The sequence below is a fragment of the Sebastes umbrosus genome, chromosome 18, assembly GCF_015220745.1.
Source record: "Sebastes umbrosus isolate fSebUmb1 chromosome 18, fSebUmb1.pri, whole genome shotgun sequence".
In the NCBI taxonomy this organism is placed as follows: domain Eukaryota; kingdom Metazoa; phylum Chordata; class Actinopteri; order Perciformes; family Sebastidae; genus Sebastes; species Sebastes umbrosus.
Genome location: NC_051286.1, coordinates 18,730,516 through 18,755,460, shown reverse-complemented (window position 1 = coordinate 18,755,460; position 24,945 = coordinate 18,730,516). Strand labels below are relative to the sequence as shown.

The 24,945-nt window shown below is 41.9% G+C and overlaps 1 protein-coding gene and 1 long non-coding RNA gene across 2 annotated transcripts; one reads left to right on the top strand and one right to left on the bottom strand.

The window, feature by feature from the left end:
- Positions 1-570: 570 nt before the first annotated feature.
- LOC119477231 (E3 ubiquitin-protein ligase pellino homolog 2) lies at positions 571-11,631 on the bottom strand. Its single transcript, XM_037751200.1, has 7 exons — positions 11,504-11,631; positions 5,689-5,818; positions 5,235-5,336; positions 4,546-4,743; positions 4,262-4,447; positions 3,262-3,467; positions 571-3,092 (listed from the first exon to the last, which is right to left on the bottom strand). The coding sequence occupies exons 1-7, from the start codon at positions 11,581-11,583 to the stop codon at positions 2,708-2,710; spliced, it is 1,287 nt and encodes a 428-aa protein (XP_037607128.1). The 5' UTR covers positions 11,584-11,631; the 3' UTR covers positions 571-2,707.
- LOC119477232 lies at positions 11,503-24,183 on the top strand. The gene is made up of 2 exons (XR_005204204.1): positions 11,503-11,640; positions 23,738-24,183. It is a non-coding gene; the product is annotated as an uncharacterized LOC119477232 (long non-coding RNA).
- The last annotated feature ends 762 nt before the right edge of the window (positions 24,184-24,945 follow it).

The window sequence follows — 24,945 nt, the reverse complement described above, 5'->3', positions numbered from 1 at the left end:
GGCAATAAAACTTCAACTCCACTTAGTTAAATTTGCGGAAAAACACTGTTTTGGGTTCAAATAACTACGAACACACAGATAACTACACATCGTTGGTTTTACATAGGATGCGAACGCCAGTCTCCTGGGTGAAAACTCCATCGTCTCCGACCTCCAACCCTAAATGGAGTTTATACACAGTCTATACTACAGCGCCTGACTTCCGCTTCTGCTCCTGTCATAATTACTACGGTTGCTAGAGGTCACTGTCATGTTCTTTTATACCGTCGTTCTTCCTACCATGTGAATAGATGATGAAACCTACTAGTGGGTGTAGTAGGCCCCTACTGACCCACATCTATGGTGCTTATAGCGACTGATAACGCCTATTTAACGGCCTGATAACAGTCTAATCGGCTGAAAAAACAGAAATGCTGCCGTTTTAACAGCCGAGGACTCGGAAGACATCTTGGTCTGCGACAAAACGCTCTCAGCATGAATAACAGGTTGGCAATCAACCGTGCAAAGTTTTAAGTGTACGTGTAGTGTACATACTGTATGTTCAGCACATGCAAGCTAGACACAATTTCCATGTGAGCGTGGGTTATCAATTATACGTCTTCCACACTTGAGGCTATTATTGAAGTTATCTGACTTTTTTTTTTTTTCGAGCTAGTTCACCAAAGCTACACCATAATATTCAGTTACAAAAATAGTATCACAATATAGACCATTCAATATGAGCACCAGGGAAGGCTAAATATAGCCTGAGTATTTGGCTACATTCATTGTCTGGGCAATGTTTTTAGGGTAGCAGTGTGTTAACGTGTGTGTGTTTGTTGGACACAGTGTTGGCAATGTTTTCTCACTCACAAGCTCTCCTAGATCTACCACACGATAATATTTCGGAAACATACGGAACTTGCTTACACTGAGTAACAACGGTTAACTAAAACCAATTCATCAGTTAGAAAAATATTTTTTTTTAACACTGAACATCTAAAAGAATTCCACCCGCATCCCCAAATGAATCCCTCCCCCGTTTCCTAACAAAATAGTTTTCTTTGAAACAACAAAAACAAAGGTTATCTTTTGAGGTTATGCAAGGTCAAACCTTGTTGACACTCCGCCATACTGACATGGACCCTGTTTAGCATAATTCAGTAACCAGAAGTGTGTTCAAATTTAACAGTAGCGATGCAATGTGTTGTTTTATGACAGCCTAAACATGCGAATTTCTGTTTGCATGTTCCAGCTACATCTGAAATGAGTATTTAAATGAATGTCATTGATTCATTTGTTCATATTTAAATTCTAGTGCTTTGGTTACATCACACACACGCGCACACACACACTCACACACACACACAACACCACATTTGGAAATAAATCATGATATTGAACACGCCTCTGGTTGAGCCCTTAACCTGGAAACCATTTTCAGCCATGTTCAGAGTGACCGCCGACCTAACACTTGGCTAAACATAGCACAACATTTAGCTTATCTATGGGAGTGCTATTATTGCTGCACAGAGTTATGAAGTGGATTTTTTACCCGGTTTAATTCCCGGCCCGTGCTTATCCTCCGTCTGCTTGATAATCAGGATGAGATCTGGCCTTAAGAGGTGAAGTCTTTGTGGTGCGCTCATAAAGCGTGTAGTGTTCCCTCCAGTGCTTACAGAGATAATCAAAGAGACTGCAGGTTTTCATTCCAACATAATACTACTCATTTATGGGGGTCTCTCTGCGTGGATTCCAGACTAAAAAGATGCATGAAGACAGGAAGATGACGACTGCATATACTCATGTTAAGAATGGCTAATGATATTCCCTTCATGAATCGCTGGGAACTTAAAATGCTGAGCAGAAACACACACCTTGTAAACTCCTACATTTACAGTAAGTAGTTAATACGGCCTGCTGAGAATACAACTATGAATATAAAATCAGCTGGTCATTCAGAACGGAAGACAGGGAAGTCAAGTTTGCAAAATCTATAAAGAGACTTGGTGTGAAAATAAGGGTGAAGGAGTTTTTTTTTGCATTTCACAATTACATTAACATGCTTTAAAAATTAAGAAGTGGTCGGACATCAGGCCGAGAAGTGCAAGAGGTGGCGTTACACCGAGTTAAGGACACGAGGGCGCTGCAGACGTGCGAGACGCTGCAGATGAACTGAGTTAAAAAGGCCGTTCCTTTCTTTTGTGCAAAATTCATTTTATACATGGCTTCTGAAACAGACAAATAATAGTGTTTGGTTCTGTTGATTTCGTATGACATTTGATGATGGAGTGAAAATTATTTTTAAAAGGGTCAAGCAGCATCGTTTTAGCGCCTGTGTGTACAATTTTACTTATGAGAACGATTAGGTGATCAGTGAAATCAGCTAGTGTTTTTGGTTGGAATGAAAAACAGCAGAATCTTCCCTGACAGAGGACTGGACACCATTTAGAGTAAATACTGTATTGATCATTCTGTCATGTTCCTTTCCACCTAGTCTCCAGATCTTATACCAATCCACAAGCATTGAAGGATAAACAGGGGGAAGAAATCAGCTTTGAACTACATTCATTAACAATGTTGGACAGTGTTTGTTACACACTCAGAATGTGTGGAGTGTAGAGTACACACGCTGTTATAACTCATCCATACTGACCAACATTTGCAACACGAATGAAGCTCAGGCATCTCTGTTATCTGTGATAGTGGTTTGCTGCGGAGCGGTGACTTAGTCGATGGGGCCCTGGAAGATGAGCCGCGTCCAGCCGGGTGTGCTGAGGGCAGCGGAGCAGAACGGGCAGACGGGTCTGAAGGCGTGCGTCCCGTGGGGGAGCGGGGTCTCAGCCCAGTACCTGGCTGTCCTCTCCGAGCAGACGTGGCCGCACGGCACAAAAGCGTGAGTGGGGGCTCCAGCGTCCACGTACACGGCGGGCTCGCAGCCCAGCCACAGGGGCACGTAGGGACCCACGCTCCTGCACAGGGGACATTCTCGGCGGGTCGTGGAGCCCTCGCCCTCTCGCGGCTCCTCCACTCCCTCGGATCTCTGGCCCCAGTCGTGGCGTCCGTGGACGTGGCCGCAAGTGAGGTAGACCCAAGGCTGGCGCTCTTCAAGGCTGAAGTAACACATCGACAGTGTCAGTATTTTAAACTTTGTGTGAGCTCCTGATTTTTAAACTAATGAACTTTGCCATGGTAGAGGTTTCTTGGCTACTGGAGATGAAACAAAATGAACACCCTGATGGAAAATAATGTGTATTTTTTCAAACAGACTGTGGTTCCCACCTGTGACTGCGTGGCAGGCTGGGGAAGGCCAGTGTGCTGAGGCCTACAGGACACTGGGGCCGGGACGCATTGAGCTCCTGGCGAAGTGCTTCCAGGTGACGCAGGGTGGGAGCACGCATGAGCCCCTCGCCTGTACGCCACAGCAGGGTGGCGCCGCACAGGTCGACCAGGGAACCGTCACGTAGTGCACTGCTCTCCCCCTCCGCCTGCAGAGGTTGATACACAGACAGACGCAGGCTTACAATCGAACCAAAAATAACCCTCACAACCTTGATGAGGCCAAAAAAGCAACATGGACACGGTAACTAGGGGTGTAAGAAATATATTGATACATATGAGTATTGGGCTCAGTTTTAAAGCTAGAGTAAAGGTACTGGCATAGCATCAAACTAGAAAACTTAAAGAATCTATGTCATACTTGCATGTCGCGATGGAGGCTAAATAACGGTCCAAAGTTACACTAAATTTTGGCAAGGAAAAACAGGCATGGCCGTTTTCAAAGGAGTCCCTTGGCCTCTGGCCTCAAGATATATGAATGAAAATGGGTTCTATGGGTACCCACGAGTCTCCCCTTTACAGACATGTCCACTTTATGATAATCACATGCCGTTTTGGGCAAAAACCACACAGTATTTTGCATGCAGTACAAATGCGTTATTTTCGCATATTCTAAAAAGGTGTATTTGAATATTTCTGCACACTGGGGTCCCTAAACATACTTGGAATTACATAAATTGGGTATCACTGTAAAGCTGAGACTCTTGTGGATCCAATGAGTCCAATTGTATTCATGTGTAATGATGTTATTCCCCATAGTAGCCATTTCACATAGTGAGTATACTATGTTTTCCTAAAATTAAATTTAAAAGAAATCGCAATACATCGCTTTGAATACAGTTTTGCAATATATTGAATCGGTACCCCTGTATCATGATATGTATCGTATCACCAGATTCTTGCCAATACACAGCCCTAACGGTAACCAAAACTGGTGACGCACCAGTTTGCCCCGGGTGGGTCCAGAGCGTGTCTCCCGCAGGGCGTAAACATCCCCACAGACAGAGATCTCCCTCCACAGACCCTGCTTTGGGTCCTCTGGGAACCCCTCCGGGTGCATCACTAGCACCCCGTTGGTGGTCAGGCCATCCATATGCCCATCAGGGTTTTTCCATTTGGTTGCTTTCTCCTGTGGTGGCAAAGACATGACATTCATGAGGTTTATAAAGTATTTTAAATGACTTCAATACTTTTTATTAGAAACCTTCGTTGGCTGGATCTACTCACCCCTAGGAAGATATTTTTGGAGGAGTCGAAGCCGGCGGCGTAGATACGCGCAGTGTAAGGTGGGTTGCGTTCGCACACGACTCTGCAGGCAAAACGTGAGATGGTGCTGGGAGCGATGGACGGGTCCTCCCCCTCCTTCCCCCCTCCGGAGGTGTCTGTCACCACAAAGTCAATGGGACTTTCTGTGGAGCGTCCAATCTACAGGGTACAGCACAGAGAGGCGTTCACTGTGACATTCATGGATACCATTCATCAAAACAAATGCCTTTTCAAGTGCTATAAATAATAGTATTGGTATATACTGTATAACTACACTATTATTAATAGTTTTAGATGCACACTAGCTTATCCATGATTGACTTTTATTACTGTGGGAGAAAGATTTGTCATCATTTGTTGTAAATTAAAGAAATCTGTGATACGATTATAAGAGCAGAACTTTGTGTACTTATACACTACTTCTTACTTTGTACTTTGTATAAAAATAGATTTTCTTGGAGATTTTCCACACGCGTCTTTACTCTTACTGGTCACAATAGAACCAAAATAATCGACCTACTGTAGGAATTCCTTTGATGGCATTACATAACAGCCTATTTTTGGGAGAAACGTGCACGTGCTCACAAATCTAGGATTATTTGTGTTGTAAAAGCGAGCCACTGTTGACCCTGATTTCCTTGGTGGGTTACCTGGAACATGTCTGTGCTGTTGTCATGGCAGTACTCCACCACCACCGTCTGGTTACGGGACAGAGTGAAAGAGATGCTGTGCTGCCCTCTGCTGTGGACAGCCTGCAACAACAACGGCAACATGCACTTCATCTTCTTGGAAAAGTCTCTAATTTTCTTGACAGAACATACATCGGACTGAATCACATTGTTACTCAAAAATCCATAACATGTGCCTACATTAATAAGAAATAAAAGTTTCATACTTTAATGTTACATGTGATGGCAGGATACAATCATGCATCGGCATGTAGGCAGACACACGCACACAGAGAAATAGACAGCCCACATACGTCAGTCGTCATGCTTAGTCATCCTTCCTCTAGCTCATTTATAAGAGACAACGGGGAGTCACAGGAAGGAAACTAATGTTACACACTGATAAAACAGTACACAAACATGCACACACACGCACCTTGCTGTCCTGTGGTGTGTTGAGGATGTGCACAGCGCTGGGTTTGACCCCGTTGGCCTTGGCCCGTCGGTACAGAGCGAAGCGGCTCTTTCTGCGCCCACGGTCTCCGCTCGGAAGAGAGCCATTGTACCTGGAGAAAGACAAACAAAACGTGTGAGCACGGACACGACCACATCACATTCAGCTAATCTAGAATACGACTCAGTCTCAGAGACGACAAACTCACACATGCTCAGTTCATGTGGCTTTATTGAGGACGCATAATGATGGGAAAAACACTGTTATCTTGTTTGCATACTGTATTTATGATCTGTCATTACATCTGAGCTATAAATAAAACGCCACTGATGGTGCCAAGATGTCTGAAGAAATAACAGCAATTAAGGGCGCAAGCTCCGATGATTTTGTGCATCTTTACAGCTACATTATCGTAGATTGTTTTGGAAAAGCAGCACGCTTGGGGCCACTAGTGATTCATATTAAACTGCTGAACCTCAATGAAAAGGACAACCACCACTTGATCTCACTCACTCAGCTCGTACTTGATGCTCATACTTACTGAAGCGGAGCTCGCTCTTCATCTAACCTCTATTTTTTTTTTACAATGAAAAGCATTTTAAGCAGGACAGAATCATTTTCATGACACCATCGCATACCATTAACCATATAGCCTCCAGTAAGAGCTCCGGTTTGGACGCTGAATACTTCTTTGAAGGTTTGCGTTCATTAATGAAAACAGATTATTCTTATGAGGAGTGGTAAATAATGCATTCTAGACCTTGAGAGTTTTATAATTCAATAAGCAAACCTTTTTGAAAAAGATGATGTCAGATTTCATGAGTGAGGCAGGATGTTAAAACCTTTCTGACTAAAGTACTGACTTTGCGCTACATTTTTAGAAGACGAGTGGATTATCATTTTCACAGTTTGAGTTCATGCAGAAGGTAGTACGCTGGTTCATTAATCAGCAGGACATGGTCCTTATTAAAACTGTTCAGAGGATACCCAGCGGGCAAGAAGACTTTGAGGGACAATGGCCGTCTTTACTGGCCTTCAGACTTGATCAGATCAGAGGGCATCTGGTCTGGCTCTGGTGTGGTCTGTCTCACAGTGGCCCTCGCAGCGTGGGCTGAAGAAACCACTAAGTGCTTTGACAGTGTTTGTACATCAAAGCTGAAACTGTGATTGATTCATCAAGCAGTCTCACATAAGAAAATTAGTCGATGACAATTTTGAAAATTGATTAAGTAATTAATACATTAAATGAAAACTCCAATATGCTGCTGGTCATAGCTTTTCAAATACAAAAATGTCCTTGGACTTCTTAATTTCATAGCATTACAAATTTGGTTTTGCTGCTGGTCAGACTACCTCAACAGTTTTGAGACATCACTTTGGTTATGGTGACTTGTAGTAGGCATTTGTTATTTGTGATTACTGTACTGCCCTATTATTACATATAGTGTCTGATACTCTGACAGAATCAACACATTAAGTGATAATGAAAAAAATCCTTAGCTTCACCTAGTAAAACAAAACAGTAGCAGAATCGATCAGCAGAGAGTTAATTGGCAACTAGGGCTTAACGATTTCGAAAAAAATATCTATTTGTGATTATTTTGACTGATGTTACGATTGCGATATGATTTGTGATGTTAGAGGGAATGATCATTTTTACATCATTATTCTCATTGCAAAACATATTAAAATGATTATGGTGTGATTTTTGCGTGGATCAGTACCAAACAAAGATGTTTTCTTTTAAGTATGTAGAATATGATTTGTAGGCAAGGACATCTCTGCAGCACCACAATATTTAATTAAAAACAGTATTTTGACACACAAGACTCTGGCAACACCATACGTATCATGATACAGGGGTTACGAATCAATATATTGCGATACTGTAAGCAAGGCAATATATTGTGATTTTTTAATCAAAATTTAGGAAAAGTGTCTATAACTGTAGTATAAAGAACACACCACCATATGCATAAAATCTGAGTAAAAAAGTTGACTGATCTTTGCATGTAAACTATGAATTAAAGTCGATGGTGTTTTTGAGAATCGAAACAGTATCACAAAACATAATATTGCGATCTTGGAAATATTTGATATTTTCTTACACCCCTACTCTATAGGAGGTAAGAAACACATTTATGGAAAAATACAAATCATGGTCATTGCCAACATATTGCTAAACAATTTGCAAACAGCAGTTTACATTTGTTCACAAATCTTTTCTCTTTTCTGCCCTGTATGATATCTGAACTGAATCAGAATTGAAGCTCAGCATGCCACTTGTTACCTTTTTTTAGTTTGTCATTTTTTCTTAGCCAAATTTGAAAAAAATAACTTGTTTACAAATCTACCCGGATAAGACACAAACTGAACAGATGGCAGGGAATTAAGATAGAAACCCAGGCAATCGTCAACATTTCTGATCTGAGTTGTAGCAAAAGCAGAGTGAAAATCACAGTGGATTGCAAAACGTTTGTCTATATTTGCCTCTCTTGTATTATCTTGATATACATGTTTTTATCTCATGGAAAGCAGTTCATTTTGTTAGAGAAATGTGTAAATTAGTTTTTGGTGGTTAAATGCGTGTGTGTGTGTCTGAGGGAAGTTTGTTGACATTATGCATTTTTAATGAGCTATACTTCCAGGAATCGCAGGACCAAAATTAATTTTCTGTGGGAGGATCGGGTATGTTAGCTGTAAAAAAAAAATTCAAACAAGCCAAATTTACTTGTGATTATCACAGAAGATGATTCAGTGCTACCTGCTCCCTCCCACCATGGCTCTGCCTGTCAGTTTAAACTGGACCCAGGCTGACAAGAGAAGGTCTGGGTTAGGAAAGGAAGACACACGAGGACTGGTTTCTGAGGGGTCACGTTAAAAGGCAGGAAGTTATGAAATGGGACCAAGGATAAGAGGGCACAGGAGAGAAAATCAGCTTATAGAAAGAGAAGAGGTAGCAAACGCTTTGACAGAAACGGAGACAGAGAAGAAGTCAGAAGCTTTCATGAGTAGTAAAGATGGAAAACTAAAGCTAGATGAATGAAGTGAAGCAAAGGGCAAAGTGCAGGGAGACAAGAGGAGGCTAAGAGACAAGGCTAAGCAGAGGGTTGAGGGTAAAGGCCAGTGGAAGAGCAGCTCCACAAGGCAAGATTTGCATGGGCAGTTCTGGCCTGCATCACGCATGTGCGCACATCATAAAGCACAATATGAAATATTCACTCCTTCTGCCCCTCGACGCTGAGTTTATTTTCGTTGAGGGCAAGCCACCAAGGAGGCCTGCCTCGGTGAAAGTCAGCACTCAGCAAAACACTGGGAGGCTGGCAGGGAAGGGACTGGGCGAGAGATGGAGGGAATGCGACAGAGTTAAGAGGGGTTACGGGTGAGATAAAAAGGTGTGCGAGTCAGATAAATACAGAGGACGAGTGGGTGTTTGCATAGTGATAGGAGCGGGTTATGAGTGGGATGAGCTTTGCCCGGGCTGCTGGGACAGGACAGCGCTGTACACGGTGTCCAGGCTAACTAAGGTAACGAGCGATGGCAGGCAGCCACTGCAAAGATCACAAGGCCTGCAGTGGAGCAGGCATCGACCACACGGGGCATGTGATCATCAAGGCTGACAGATGCAAAGTCAAACCACACTTGAATAAAACAGGGCCAGGAAAATATGATATCTGACAGGAAGAACAGCTTGTTCTAACTAAGTCGAAGTTACCTGCTGTATGTTTGGGGACAGATGAACTGGTCATTGGTCTGAACCATAATAAATCCCACTGATCTGGATATGTATTAATGTTAATACTGATATTTATAGTAGTGTATCGTCTACTACTGTAATCGAAATGTGACATTTTTATCGTACTAAATCAAAGGGGTGTAAGAAAATATCGACACACAGGAGTATCGCAATGTTATGTTGTGCAATACTGTATCAATTCTCTAAAACACTGTATTGATTTTTAATTAAATTCTTAAAAATCCAACGGCCCGCCGTTGGGCCTGGCCAATATTCAATCTTTCGGAGGATGTAGCGGGCAGTTTTCAAACTAGAGTGAAGATACTGGCATCATAGGAAACTAGAAAGCCTAAGGAATCCATTGGTACCAACTATGTCACACTAGATGCGAAGGAGGCTAAATAACGCTCCAAAGTTACGCTAAGTTTTGGCAAGGAAAACCTGAAATGGCGATTTTCAAAGGCGTCCCTTGACCTCTGACCTCAAGATATGTGAATGAAAATGGGTTCTATGGGTACCCACGAGTCTCCCGTTTACAGATACGCCCACTTTATGTTGATCACATGCAGTTTGGGGCAAAAAGTTTTTTGCACACAGTACAAATGTGTTATTTTTGCCTATTCTAAAATAATGTATGGCTGGTGTGTTCTTTGTACTGTGACAGTTTTCCTGAAATAAAATATAAAAAAATCGCAATATATCGCTTTGCTTACAATATCAAAATATATTTAATTGTAACCCCTGTATTATGATACGTATTGTGTTGCCAATACACAGCCCTACTTAATCATGTTACTTATCAAAATAACAGCAATAACGGAAGACAGCCTTTGAGATAAACCACAGAGATGATACCTATAATAGCCTGCAAGCTTGTGGCCATCACTTTGGCAGAACAAGATCAAACCAAACCTCAATCACTACAGTTTCAAAGTGAGCTAATACAAATGCATTTTCAACCCTCGATGAGGCACATTAAAGCGTACACACCGCAGAGCACGCTTGTGTATAAGTTGCACGCCCAGCCCTACAAAACAGGCATCAAACTATCAATTCCTTCATCCTGTGGTCTGAGGGATGTAAAAGGACTGCTCTGTTTAAACAGTCAGATGACGACGAGGACGACTAATCAGTATTCCAATGCAGGCGGGCCACAGCCTCCTCCTCACACTCCCATGTTCAGCCGGAGGGGAAGAGATAGGCCATTAGGTCAGTTATCTTTGGCATACACAGGAAGCTCTGCAGGGCAAGAGGCAGGCCTGTGTAAGCCTGGATATGACTGTGCATGTGTGTGTGTGTGTTGTGGCATTTCTGGTCCCTGCAGACGGTGTGGAGCTGTAGGGGTGGAAATGCTGTGGAAGCTGGTGGCTGTCATCAGCACATCCTGCCTACTGTGTGTGTGCTGGTGTAGAGGGGCTTTCTCCTCCTCCTCCTCCTCCTTCCTTGGCATGCATGGTCATCTGGCTGTTTATTACTTAGTAATAAAACACAGACTTTATGACTAAATAATAAGAGTGAGATTCATGTATTTTTCAGACAATGATATCACCACCTCTCAGTCCTACTTTTAGCAGATCCAGCATAGTATGACATCATTGGGATTTTCAGCCTGAGCAAATCCAGCGCTGCTGCTGCTGCTTTACAACCATTGATGAAAAAAGCAGCTACATCCGTATAGTAGCCTTACAGCACATTTTTGCAACCTTTTTGCACTCAAACGCACCACACAATAACCATGGAAACAATACAGTGGCATAGTTTCAGAGATAAATGACATAAAGTTAGTTTGTAAAATTACTACACAGTCATAGACGTGGAGTTATACGACGGCATTGTGCAATGAATAAGCCCTAATGTGTTACTATGGTGGATTTACTGTCCTATAAACGATTAAACGTGAACGCATCACGTCATCTTGTAGGTTTATTGAGCTGATGGAGCCGTTACATGTTAGACGTTAATTAACCGTTGGAGCCGTTACATGTTAGACGTTAATTAACCGTTGGAGCCGTTTCTCCGTCTCCAACGTTACTATCACGTTTTAGGTGTTACCAGACTTACCCCAAAATGACCAATTCGCCGTATTTTACCGGGTCTTTAACGGGCACATCATCATCTCCGTCTTTTTTCGGTGAATTCATCAGACTGGACTGCTCCAGAAGAAACAAAAAAACCCGACGTCCAACGGCCACTAGTAGGTGAGATATATAAAACAATGCTAACACACTGGAAACTGATGGAGTGGGAGTGATTTTTTGGGGTTGTTGTAGCCTTAGCAAAGTTTGGGCACAGTTGGGCAAAGTTTCTCCAGACTTCTTGTTGTTTGTTTTAATGTTTTAATCCCGTAAAGGCGCATCTTTTCCTCGCTTTATAACGCCAGTGTGTGTAGCTACTAGCTTAGTTAGTATCGCAAGTCCACTAGCATAGGATACAACACAGGGAGTGGGGCGTACCATGTTTTATAGGAGTAGGGGTGGTTAAAAAATGTATCTAAAAAAAATAGTTGACAAAATTATTTTCTATAAGGAGAAATAACGTGCTTTTTGGGTTGTTATTAAATGTCAATAATAATAGCCATTAGGAAGAATAAAAATACATTAATAGTTCATTTTACAAAATACACTTCACTACATGAACCCCTCCCATGGAATGAGATAATGGATGCAGCCACTGACGAGAAGCTGCTCCAGAATAAAATGAGGCATTTGGAAATCCTGAGGAAGTGCCCACATCCACCTGGCATGTATAGAGGCACATTTAAAGTTGAATACCAGGTGCATATGATGATGTGTGTGAAAATCATATAGCTCTGATCTCGTGGGGTCATTATGGAGTCTGATGTAATGAGATACTTCATGAGGGGGTGTGGTGATGAGTAGCTAGGATGTGGGTCACCATTGCAACCCTCAGACAAGACACCTTCTTTTCTTCTTGTCTGCATCCTTTTATGTGGGAGTTGGGAGACAGATATAGGCCGGCTGGATCCCACACTTCCATCTCTCTCTCTCTCTGTCTCTCTCTCTCTCTCTCTCTCTCACACACACACACAGACACACACACACAGATAGAAAAGAGTAAATGTCTGTGTACTTACTCATCATAATACTGTGACCACATGAGGGCAGTGCACCTCAGTTGCAAAGTACAACTCTATGAAGTTAGTCAACTGTAACTATTATACCCTAATTTGTATGTCTAAAAACATCAGTTCTACCTGTGCACTGGACCATTTAAAGCTGCAGTGGGAAGAAATGGAACAAATATGATTACAAATAATAGTTATTATTCATAAAACAGTCACTGTATCCTGACAGTAGTGCATGAGACAGGTAATCTGAAAAAAAAAATCATGTGCCTCTGTGTCCTCTGGTGTCCTTCAGTGCTCCTAACGGCATATGCAAGATTTCACAGACCGGAGGAAAACAACCAATCAGAGCCGAGCTGTAGCCTTGCTGTCTCTGAGCAGCTGTCAAGGCAGCGCTAATAAAATATGAATTAATATTCGGTTACTGCAATGCCTTTTTCTCGCCTCAAATGTTTTCAGAAGCATCTTGTAGTGTACAAATATTCTGCCTACTGAAGTTTTAACACCCGCTGTATTCCACCATGTGTGTTTTTATGTTGGGGGTGACGCTTTGGGGTTCAAATGTTTAGAGTAACATGAATGAATGGGATTGGAGACTTACTTTGGGTCAGATACAGCTGCCTTGTCACATACTTGACACATTTTCCTCCAACAACTTGTTCATTGTTATTTGATGAGATAGAAAGCAAAGCCTTCGCTGCAGGCTTTTTGGACAGAGCTGGGGTGTCGGTAACAGAATCTGCTCGGTCTCTTCACAGTGTCATGGCTGCCTCCAACTGGAACAGCAGCCTAACTCCGTGTTCTTGGCGGGGTGGAGTGAACATGTAGTGGCTTGCACGCAGGGTAAAGCACAGAGGCGCCATGCAGTATTTCTGCATGACTCTGCAGTGCGTGGAGACGTTGTGCCCTTGCTATCGGATATGTCATTAAAACATTTGCCTGTCACTGTGCAAATTTACAGATGCTACCTGAGTGATATGATAAGAAATTCAAAATAGAAATGGTTGTGCCCTCCTCCTCACACATTGCTGCAACTACAGAGAGACTGTTGATGACACTGAATGGGGTGATGACTCATGAATGATCTTCAACACAAACCAAACCACACCCTTGATCTACGAATGACAGCCCACGGAGTAACTAATCGACCAACTGGAGTGCTGACTCACCTCATCAGGGTATAGAGTAGTTTCACTGTGTGTATTGGAAGTTTAACCTCTCGCACACTTTTCATCTGAAGTAGAAACTGGATGGACCAGATGTGTGTGCGTGTGTGTGTGTGTGTGCGTGTGTGCATGTTTCTTTCTTTCCCACTGTGGGATTAAGGTCACACCCTCCTTACTCTCTGTCTCTCTCTCCTCTATCTTCCCATTTTTCCTCTGTCTCTTCCCTCTGCTCTCTCTTTTCTTTCTGGCCGTCCCTGTCCATGTTTGGCTGAATTTCAGCGTTAAACTAGAAAATATGTCTGGCCTCCATCATGCAGGAAGAATCCTCGCTGCTCCCCTCTAATTTACGCTGTTTATGCAGCCATAATAATCAATCAGCAGGGCAAGAATCCAGTTTTGCCCTGTGTGGGGGATTATTTACTCAGTCTAACTAGGAATTTACAACGTAAAGAATGTGTATATTTAATGGTTATAGTGGTGCTTCATTAAACCCCAGAGGAGAATTTCTCTTTTAGCTTCTCACCGAGTTGTGTTTGTCATTACAGAGTTGACGTATCGTTCATAAACTGTCTTTCGGCTCACAACATCACCCCACTGCCACAAATAGGCAATGAAACTGTTTATATAGAGAGAGAGGATGTCGCTCCATGAGGTCATCAGCTCTGTCATCTAGATCATCTTGCAGTTAAAGTCATAAAGAGAAGCAGATGTAATTAATACTAAAATAAATTGGACATGGCAGTTTTGATTGACAGCCACTTTGTTCTATTACGGCCCCATCAGCCAGACAGATTCATTTATGAGTTGATCACAGCGTGAGATCTCGGCTGGCTTGCATTCCTCGCTACTGTAGCTTAGTATTTATATTCATGGTTCACGAACTATACAACATATAAATGCTATACAGCTGTGGTTTTCAAAGTGGGGTCCGGGGACCCCCAGGGGTCGTTGTGGGGGTTCCAGGGGGTCCCCTGCTAAAATGGGAATCGTTTATTTTCACTATAATAACATCCGTAAGTAACACAATGACAGAATGTATGACTATTTTGGCCATGGGTTTTATACACTTTCTGTAATAAAACATCTAAACGCAATAGGAAAGAAATTCTTAGTCGACTAACACTCATATGATTTTGTCGACTAATCGATTAGTTGATTTAGTCGACAGATCTGTAAAAGTTTGTAAAACTGAGTTTCTCCACAAAGAATCACACAAAAGCACCACTTTAAATCTTGTGTTTACCAGAGATGTGCTCAAGAGTTTCTTTGAAATAAGTCATTCGGCATGAAAAAATTATTAAAAAACGACTAATTGACTAAAGAAATCTCTGTTGACCAAGAACAAAATGACCGATTAGTTGACTAATCGACTGAGAGGGGGCAACCCATCAGATGGCGGACCCTTGAACAAAATCTTATCAAATGTGGGTCTGTGATCTAATTTGTGTCAGTTTAGGGATCCTTGATGTGAAAATGTTAGGGAATCACTGCTATACAGTAGTTCACCTCAGTGAGTCAGTAGCACAATTAGAATTTAAAATCTCCATTTATGGCAGCTTTCTGTCATCTGCATGAATATGAGGGATCTAACAAGCCAAATTGGAAAGGAATGTTTAATCTACTTTGAAACGCAGTGTGTAGTACCAAACAACCATGATGTTGCATCACACAAGTCATCTAGAAACCATATTTGGTGAGCAAATCACAGATCAGATTGTATGCCTAATTGTGAACATGTGGAATGCATTACTTCTGCTATCATTACGCGGCTTTTGGCAGGCTGCATTTCAAGTTGAGCAAAACATAGTGGAAGGGGTAGCTACTGATCATTTATAAGTGCATGTTCTTGTGGAATGTACACATATAATGACCTTTCTAGAGTAGCTCTACCCTAAATAACAGTGGATCTTCTTGACATACACAAATATAGCCACCACGGATTACATCATCATCGCGATGAAACGCAAATTAATCACACATTTCTTATCTGTTCATAATGTACCTTGAAGGGAGATTTGTCATGTATTTAATACACTTATCAACATGGGAGTGGGCAAATATGCTTGCTTTATGCAAATGCATGTATATATTTATCACTGGAAATCAATTAACAACACAAAACAATGACAAATATTGTCCAGAAACCCTCACAGGTACTGCATTTAGCATAAAAATATACTTAAATCTTAATATGGAAAACTCAAGCCCAACAGGCAACAACAGCCGTCAGTGTATCAGTGTGTCAGTGTGCTGACTTGACTATGACTTGACCCAAAACTGCATGTGATTATCATAAAGTGGGCATGTCTGTAAAGGGGAGATTCGTGGGTACCCATAGAACCCATTTTCATTCACATATCTTGAGGTCAGAGGTCAAGGGACCCCTTTGAAAATGTCCATGCCAGTCTTTCCTTGCAAAAATTTAGCGTAAGTTTGGAGCGTTATTTAACCTCCTTCTAGCTTTAAAACTGAGCCTGCTACAACCTCCAAAAGATAGAATTGCGTTGCAGAAATTAGTGGCGTTAAAAAGAATTTGCATTAAAATACTGAACAGGTAAATGAGAGGCACAACAATAAATCACATTATTAAGACAGACATTTAGAAAACTCCCTTTTTAAACCCACTATATACACCTATAACTGCACGATACCGCCAATGCTTTTGTATTTTGGCTTAGGAGCCTGTTTTACATACTGTACACTATCAGAGAGAGTTCATGATGAATGTGACTTCTGGATTGTTTCCGTGATTTATACCCAGAACGTCGATCCATCAGTGACGTAAAGACGCCTCTGGACCGACCTCCTCAATCTGGATTTAGTTGGCGCTGTTTTAAAAGATGGAAACAAGATATTTGGTAGAGGAATGATAAAATGAGTAAGGGATGGGAGTCAAGGCAGTCAATTTACACCGCTTAGATGTGCTACAGCCATCTGCTGCTGAGACTTTGTCAATGTTGCCATAGAGACAAGAGCAAACAAAGAAAAGGTATTTCTGTCATTTAGCAACCCTGTCTCCCCTGTTTGTAGAAACAGCTTAGATAGACTGGTGAAGCAGAACCTAAGACTTCTGGATATAATACATACCAAACAGAGCAACAGAAGTTATTAAATCACTTTATTACAAAGAATACAATGATCTCATAGATGTAAGCAACAGTAGTGTCGTGTAAGTGCATGAGGCCGGGATTGTAACAAAAAGACAGTGTCTTACCTGTGATGCACGAGTGCACACATGCCCGCTGGGTGTGTGTCTGGGTGTGTGCGTGTGTGGTAGAGACACCATACTCCCTCTACTTGAGGCGGCGGCAGACTCCTACATAGAGCAGGCATGATACTGCAGATGGCTCAGCATATTCCCGTCCTCGGACACAACAGGCTCCGCTAGTGATTTTGGCTCCCCACAGGGAAGACTAATTGCATACACAAGCAGGTTTGTTGCAAAACACTGAAAATGAATGGCGTTATAAAGGGATTGTATATAGGGGAGAGCGGGGTCGGTTGGGACACTTTTGTATCAACACCAAATAACCTTCCATTACTCACAGACTAATTGAACAGTAATGGAAATAGTTTGATCCCTGAACAGATACAGGTGTCAGCTAACAATTAACAGGTATTTTTTAGAGCCCAACCCAAACGAGAAAGACACAATTTTGTTAAATGTACAAGGAGTGCATTTTTCCAAAAGTCTGCCTCCCCGGGGCGGTTGGAACACCTTATTTTAGGCTAAAAATATATCACTAACTTGAAAACAACGGTCTATATTTTTGCAATTACATTTTACAATGACATTTGTTCACACATTTCTTTGAGAAAAAATTAACATTTGTCAAATGTAGAGCTGTCAAAGATAACGCGTTAACGCAAATTCGTTTTAACGCCACTGGTTTCTTTAACGCATCAATGCAATCAATTTTTCAGAGGTTGTAGCAGGCTCAGTTTTAAAGCTAGAGTGAAGATACTGTTATCATATGAAACTAAAAACCTAAGGAATCCATTGGTATCATGTCATACTAGCTTGTCGCAAAGGAGGTTAAATAACGCTCCAAACTTGTGCTAAATTTTGGCGATGAAAAACTGTCATGGCCATTTTCCAAGGGGTGAAAAAGGCTACTTTATGATAACCACATGCAGTTTGGGGCAAGTTATAGTCAAGTCAGCACACTGACACACTGACAGCTGTTGTGTGGGATTATGTGGGATTAATTTGTGATTAATCATGGACAATCATGCGATTAATCGCGATTAAATATTTTAATCAATTCACAGCCCTTGTAAAATTATTAAATTTTCATAAATTACTGAGATATGGAATTTGGCAAAAAGGGGTTTCTGACTGGCTCACAATTGATTTAATATTCACTCAGTAACTTAACAGTGTGTGTTATTCAATTAGTAAAAGCCTTTGTCTTGTTTTTGTCAGCTTTTTGTTGATTTGTAACAAGGAACTATAAACAATATTGTCCCACTGTCCAAACTGACCCTGCTCGGCCCTACTGTACATAATAGTTTTAACAGACTGTCGATCACAGTCACAAACAGTATACGCAGTATAGTTTAAATAGTTTTTATTTCATTAGTTTTGAAATATGTGCTGATTTTGGGGCACTTTGATTGCACAATGTTTTTAGTTTCAGCACGTCATTGAGCGAGGCGAGAAAAGATCATGCGAGATCATGTGAGAAGCAGGAGATCAGTCATTCAATGACCTCATAGAAACAACTTCGGAGCCAAATCCCAGTCAGATAATGTGAAAGATTAACTTTAGCTGGTTAGGCAGCAGTACACTCTATGTATTCCAGGATTTCAATTTGAATTCATTAAGGATTATGCACCATCACAATATACAAAAAAATAACTGAATAAATTAAATACTTGCGAGGATAACCATCATTAAAACCTGATTCAAAAAGTACTGGAACACTTACAAACTGTCATCTTCAGAGAAACAGGAAACATTGTCCTAGCGTGGGATATGAAACTGCACTTGCACATCATGAGGCCTTTTAGTAGGACAACTGCAGCTCAGCTTAAACACTGACTAGTGAGCTGAGACGTTCTTCTCTGATTGCTTTCAGCACACTGAGTCCCTTCACAAATCATTGAGCTCCACGGAGCACCTGCCAACAACCTGCCATACATGTACATGACCCGAGCACATAGGCTACACATGCGGCTGCTGGTGTGAGTGTCTCGCACGAAAGCAGATGGCTCCTCAGACGGGTCATTAATAAGAGCCTGGTGGGGAGGCTGTGTGTGGTGGGTTATTTTTGGATTGAGTGTTGTGTGTTATTTAGGGATGAAAGTTGTATTGGTGACTCTATTTCTGTGTTTGTGTAAGTGGGAGGTTGCCAACAGACACCAGGGAGAGAGAGAGAGAGAGAGAGCGACATTTCGAGTAATTGGCTCCCTGTTCAGTCTGACAATATTCCACAGCAGACCTATTAATAATTACACAACGTGTGAATGGCAACCTTTGACCTCAGTTCAACAGATTTTTATTACCGCAACATTTAAAGGATGTGTTAAGGCATATAGTGACACTTGTTGATTCTTTTATCACCGCTCAAGATGAAGTAACAGAAGGGAATTAAGTGAGAGATAAACAGATATAAATGATGTTCATTCCACTCTTCTTGGCCAAACTAGCAGCAGAAAGTCAGTCTAGGTAATTACAGTGCTGTTTAACAATTTACCTCAGAATAACATCACTTTAACTCTACTACTTTTGAGTTTTCTCCAGGTACTCCGGCTTCCTCCCACAGTCCAAAGACATGCAGGTTAGGTTAATTGTTGACTCTAAATTGCCTGTAGGTGTGACTGTGAGGGTGAATGGTTGTCTGTCTCTATGTGTCAGAACCTGTGATAGTCTGTTGACCTGTCCAGGGTGTGCCTCGCCTTCGCCGGATGTCAGCAGGGATTGGCTCCAGTTGGCATATGGGATAAGCGGTCACAGATAATGGATGGATCACTGTGTCCATCAAGCCCATTCTCATTCCCAGGGACGTCAAATACCAACGCTTTGTCATGCCCGCCGTAAGAATCAGAAATTGCTTGTTAACATTGACACCTGTGGCCGTTAAGTCAACAATAATCAGCGTCCTGTTGCTTGCGCTCGCACTACCGACACACATGAGACTGAACGTGATTGACAGGCATCATGTTGATTAACGTTCACAACATTAGCCAGCTAAAAGCACAATATCACCATATATTTCACAAGCTTGGCAGTAATGTTAGCTTTCTAAACTAAGGTCCTTCCATGAATCGAAGGCCCGGCCGATGTTGATCCTGTTAACGTTTCCTGCTTCAGCCTCCCGACTGCGGTCAGAAGGCACAGGGGAGACACCGTAGTTTTGGTCTCCTGGGTCGGAGTCAACCCGCGTCACTTCACTCAGCAGCAGGGAAACCTCTGTTGGTCTTGAGGAGCTGCAGCATTTATTTCTGCGCAAACTGCAACTTCCACTGTAAATTCACTTGATGTTCTCAAAGCTAAACTAACTCTGTCTTTTACTCCACTGCTTGTTTGTTTTCTCACACACTCAACGCCGCTCTCTCTCTCTCTTGCTTCACCACTCACTTCCCACGTGCACACACACTCTTCGCACTGGCTCTGCTATTCTCCCACAACAGTTTTCCCCCGACGTCGGTCACATTCCTGTTTTGCAAGACAGACTTGTTGTGGTCGGTTTGGTCGTTTGTTGGCGTTAGCTGACTAATTTCTAAATGAATGTTAGCTGCAGATAAGGCACTCGCGAGCGACATGACATCACATCCCTTGGATTTTCACGGAAAAACGGGCCTGGGTTCTTCACATTAAAAGCAGTCTACAGGCTGATAGAGGAAAAGTTCCGGTGGGTCTCATTTTTTAGGTTAGGTTAAGACCTGTTCACACATTCACGATAAAAAACTATATACATCGTATAAAAAGTTACATATATACAGTCCCTTTAACTACAACGTAAACCCATCCGCAGCAACAGTAAACACACCGGGAAAGTGCTACCGAAGTTAAAGAGCAAAAGAGACACACAGGGCAGGCAGGAGGAGAGTGTCCAACAAACACAAGGCATTCATCAGCGAGACCGCTGTTCATGTCCTGTGCGTTACGTTTCAATTTCACTTTACCGTCAGCTGTTCGTTCGAGTCCCATGTTCACAACGTTAAGTCTCATTTTCACTGTAAAAACGTAGTAATTTTAAGCCCAACCATGTTGTTTTTTCCCAAACCTAAGCGGTTTTGTTGCCTAATCCTAAGCAAGTGTTTTTGTTTAATTTACAACATTAAGCACGTGTTTACTGTGACCGAAAAGTGACGCCGAGGGGTCGTTAAGCACGTGTTTTGTGCGACGGAAAAATTACGCCGAGGGGTCTGACTAAATGTCAGCATATGATAGGTTGGGATGAGAACATGTTGGGCCATTTGTTGATGTGGTGTGCCATGCGCCACACAGGAAGGTTGCTGCATATGTCACTTCCTGTCAGAAACGAAAACACAACTCAACATTTACCCATCAGCTTAGAGGAAAAGTCTTTATGTAATCAGAAAATCATGTAGGCTACAAGTCATCTTTTCTCTAAAATATTCTTCTTGTTGCTAACTTACTGTTCATGTATTGCATATATTGTTTACAGACATTTTCGCCCGCAAAAGTAATCCTTGGTGTATAAAACAATATTGATCACAACCACATCAATGACATTTTAAGTATAGATTAAATACATTGTGAGCAAAACCTCAGCCAAGCAAAGTGAAAATCTGTGTACCAGGCCTGAGGGTGTTTTGTTTCAGTGTTTTCTGCAAACATAAGGTCTCGCCACCTGCTCTTCTTTTACATTTTTCAAGAAAGAAGTAGATTCGGCTCAGAAGGATGTGAACAAGCTTTGAATACACAGCCTCCATTAATTACATCTGTGAGGCTGAATCATTACTGCTGCACACATCCCTCCCACTGCACAACTTCTCCGCCAAATGCAAACACAGGCCTCGGGCTCCCTGTAATTATTAGCACATTGTCCAAGACGGAGGGAAAACGCAATGTGCGACAGATTCCGAGGAGCTTACAACCGCCTGGAAGCTGAATGTCACTCTGCACGCTGCTTTTTACGACACTGTTTAAAACGGGTTCCATGACAACCGAGGCTTTCTGAGCTGTAGCTCCGGCCCATCGAGCCGGTCTTAAAGTCCCTTTGTGTGTGTCAATAGTGGATGTTGTTGCACAGGAAATGCCTATGAAGATAATCATTCAATCAAAAGAGTGCTTATTGAAAAAGATGGAAAACAAAAGCAATCCGAGGGTGAATCGTATCCGCGATGAGCTGAACAAGAACTGGTTAGATAAAGATTAGGCAGAGGGTTGTGTGAGAGTGCATAGAAGATTTTTTTAACTATTCAATAGAAGCTTTACTTATGAATTTCCAATTTGACAGACATGTCATGGCTGCAGACTTTGTGTAGTTAACATGCTATTTCCATAACATATTATGTTCATGCCAACAGTTAGGCCACTGATAAACCTGAAGCTTCTAAAGACTTCAGATTTTGATTGTTTTCTCTAATCTTAGAAATATACTTATTCACTTTCTGGCAAAAAGTGAGATGAGAAGATTGATACCACTCTCATGTCTGTCCGGTAAATATGAAGCTACAGCCAGCAACTTGTTAGCTTAGCACAAAGACTGGAAACAGAGGAGAACAGCTAGCCTGGCTATGTCCAAAGGTAAAAAAAAATCCTCCAACCAGTACCTCTGAAGCTCACTAATTAACACCTCTCTCTATATATATATATTAATAATATACGATAACTTTATAATAATATATCCCATATAGCACCCACCCTCCGCTTCCCCCCAGATTAATAATGTTAGCTCTGTCAGCAGTGTTGTCTTTGTTTTCACTGTTACCACCTGTTCACCTTTGGCTATAAACCGGCTCAGCTGTCGCCATGTTGAGAGCCATGCAGAGGCAAAAGAAATGCTCATAATCTCACATTTAGCTCCTTTAACATCTTATTGTTTAATTTATACAAAAAACAAAGTGTAAAAGTGGCAATTTGCAGTTTATACAGGAGGTTATTTATCGGATCATTGGTGCCTTCAAATGAAAGCTTGTGTTTACAACATGGGAAGTCGTGTCAGTCATGAAAACACAGCTGCTAAGCAACGGCAATATTAACGTTACTGTCGGCATCTAGAAGCCAAAGAGGCTAACAATTTAGCAAGCTGGCAAGCAGGTAACATAATAGGCCTACAGGAAATGCAAAGGCATAATGACAGGCAGTTGGGAATATCAACATTTTCCTCAGACCAATTGTAAAATTACGAAGAAAAACAATATACGACTAAAGTTACAATATATCCACTTATTATGTACCGAAAAATTAACTTCCATGGCCTGCGCCTTTTCTGACAACGTCAACAAACACGTCACAACTCGTGAATTCGGAGCTTTCAGAAACTTTCCACTTGAAGGTCTTGAATGCCACCAGAGGAGGCGTTCGTATGGACTCTTCTCGTGAACACAGTAAACACGACCCCATTTGAAGGCACCATGTATCTTGGTCGGGAGCAGTTGCCAGGCAACCAGCAGAGACACCAGGAAGTTACCGCTCCCAGTCACAAATAGGCATACAAACCACCAATAAAACAGCAAATTGTCATTTTTATTCTTCGTGTTTGTGCGAAAATTAAGCAAAAGAGATATAACATGTTAACTACCGAGCTTTAGAGGTGCTGGTAGGCACATTTTGGACCGAGCTAAGCTAAGGTAGCTGTTTCCCCCTGTTTACAGGCTTTGCGCTACATTGCTGGCTGTAGCTTATCACTTAACGGACAGACATGAGATCTTTTCATTTAACTCTTCACCAAAAGGTGAATAAGCAAATTTCCCAAAATGTCAAACCATTCCTTTAATCTTGAATAATTAAGTATTCCAAGACACTGTATAACATACAGTTAAGCTTCATTGTAGGTGGTCCATGCATTGCAATGATGTTTGTTCTAAATGATAAACTTCTGTCTCTTTTCACTTTTCATTCCACAGATTCTGTACATCCTGTATCTACACTGGCCAGTCGAACCAACACTTAAACAGTACAAACATGATGAGAAATCGTTCGAGGGTGAAACTCACTGAGTGCTTCACTTGGCCTCTGACTCTTTAAGTAAAGTGAGCATACCATCACTAAACTCCCCCGGCTCTATGGAAACAACCGTGGGTAGAGAGAGATAGCGACTGCCTGAGGTGTGAGAAAAGCAACGATGAGACGTGTGTCTCTTCAACTGTGACTTTAGTGTATGTGTGGTTGTATAGTCAACAGAATGACAATCAGTGCTTGTATGCTGCTTTTAGCAAGTAGACTAAGAAATGCAGTTGCATGACACACATCATGAACAGCTGGTTCAGCCTCGGGCAAACAGGTGAATATTTCCTAGAAAACATGTAAGAGTTTTTTTTTTATATTTGATTAAATATGAGTTCAAGAGCAACTGACTCCTTCCTGTTCAAATGTCTGTATGTGACAGTTTCCTGCTTTGCTTGATGAAGAACTGAAGTGAGATTAAAATCAAAGAGGAAGGCCTTGCGTAAACAAATGACGAACTGCCAATGCGTTCTATTTAAAAGTATTGTTTGAAAACACCCCCTTCAAAAGGCGTACAATAGTCCAGCCCACCCCCACCCAGCGGCATACAATGGCGTGGCTCGGGGCTAAAGCCGAACACCAAAGAAAAGGGAGCAGGTCTGCTCGGGCTTTCATTCAAATCCAACACTTCCGTATAGCAAGCTTTGACTGGGTCACAGGAAACACATTTCAAATGAATCACATCTGATATCCTGATGTGACTGATGATGATGATGATGAGGAACTGAAAGAAATGTGTCATTGTGTTAATGAGGTCGCAGGGTGACCAACTTCAGACAGTCTGCGACTTCTCTAAAGGTTTTTCTTGACAAAAATGCTGTTGAATTCACAGATTCTACCTGGTTAAGCGAGAGTGACACTACACACTCTTAAATCGTGTCCTTTAACTGAGGGCCACAGGTGAGCCTGACAGCATTTGACACCAGCCAATGTGTGCAGTGCATCTGCCGCAGAGTGCAGTGACAGCTGTACAAAAGGCCCCTGACATGTGCAGCATGATTCACCCGGCTCGCCGTTTCAAAACTGCTCTCCCTTTCCATATTTCCTCTCCTGAGAAAAGAAAAAAGGCATTTGTAGATTTTCACTTTGGAATTTCCACATCCACAAT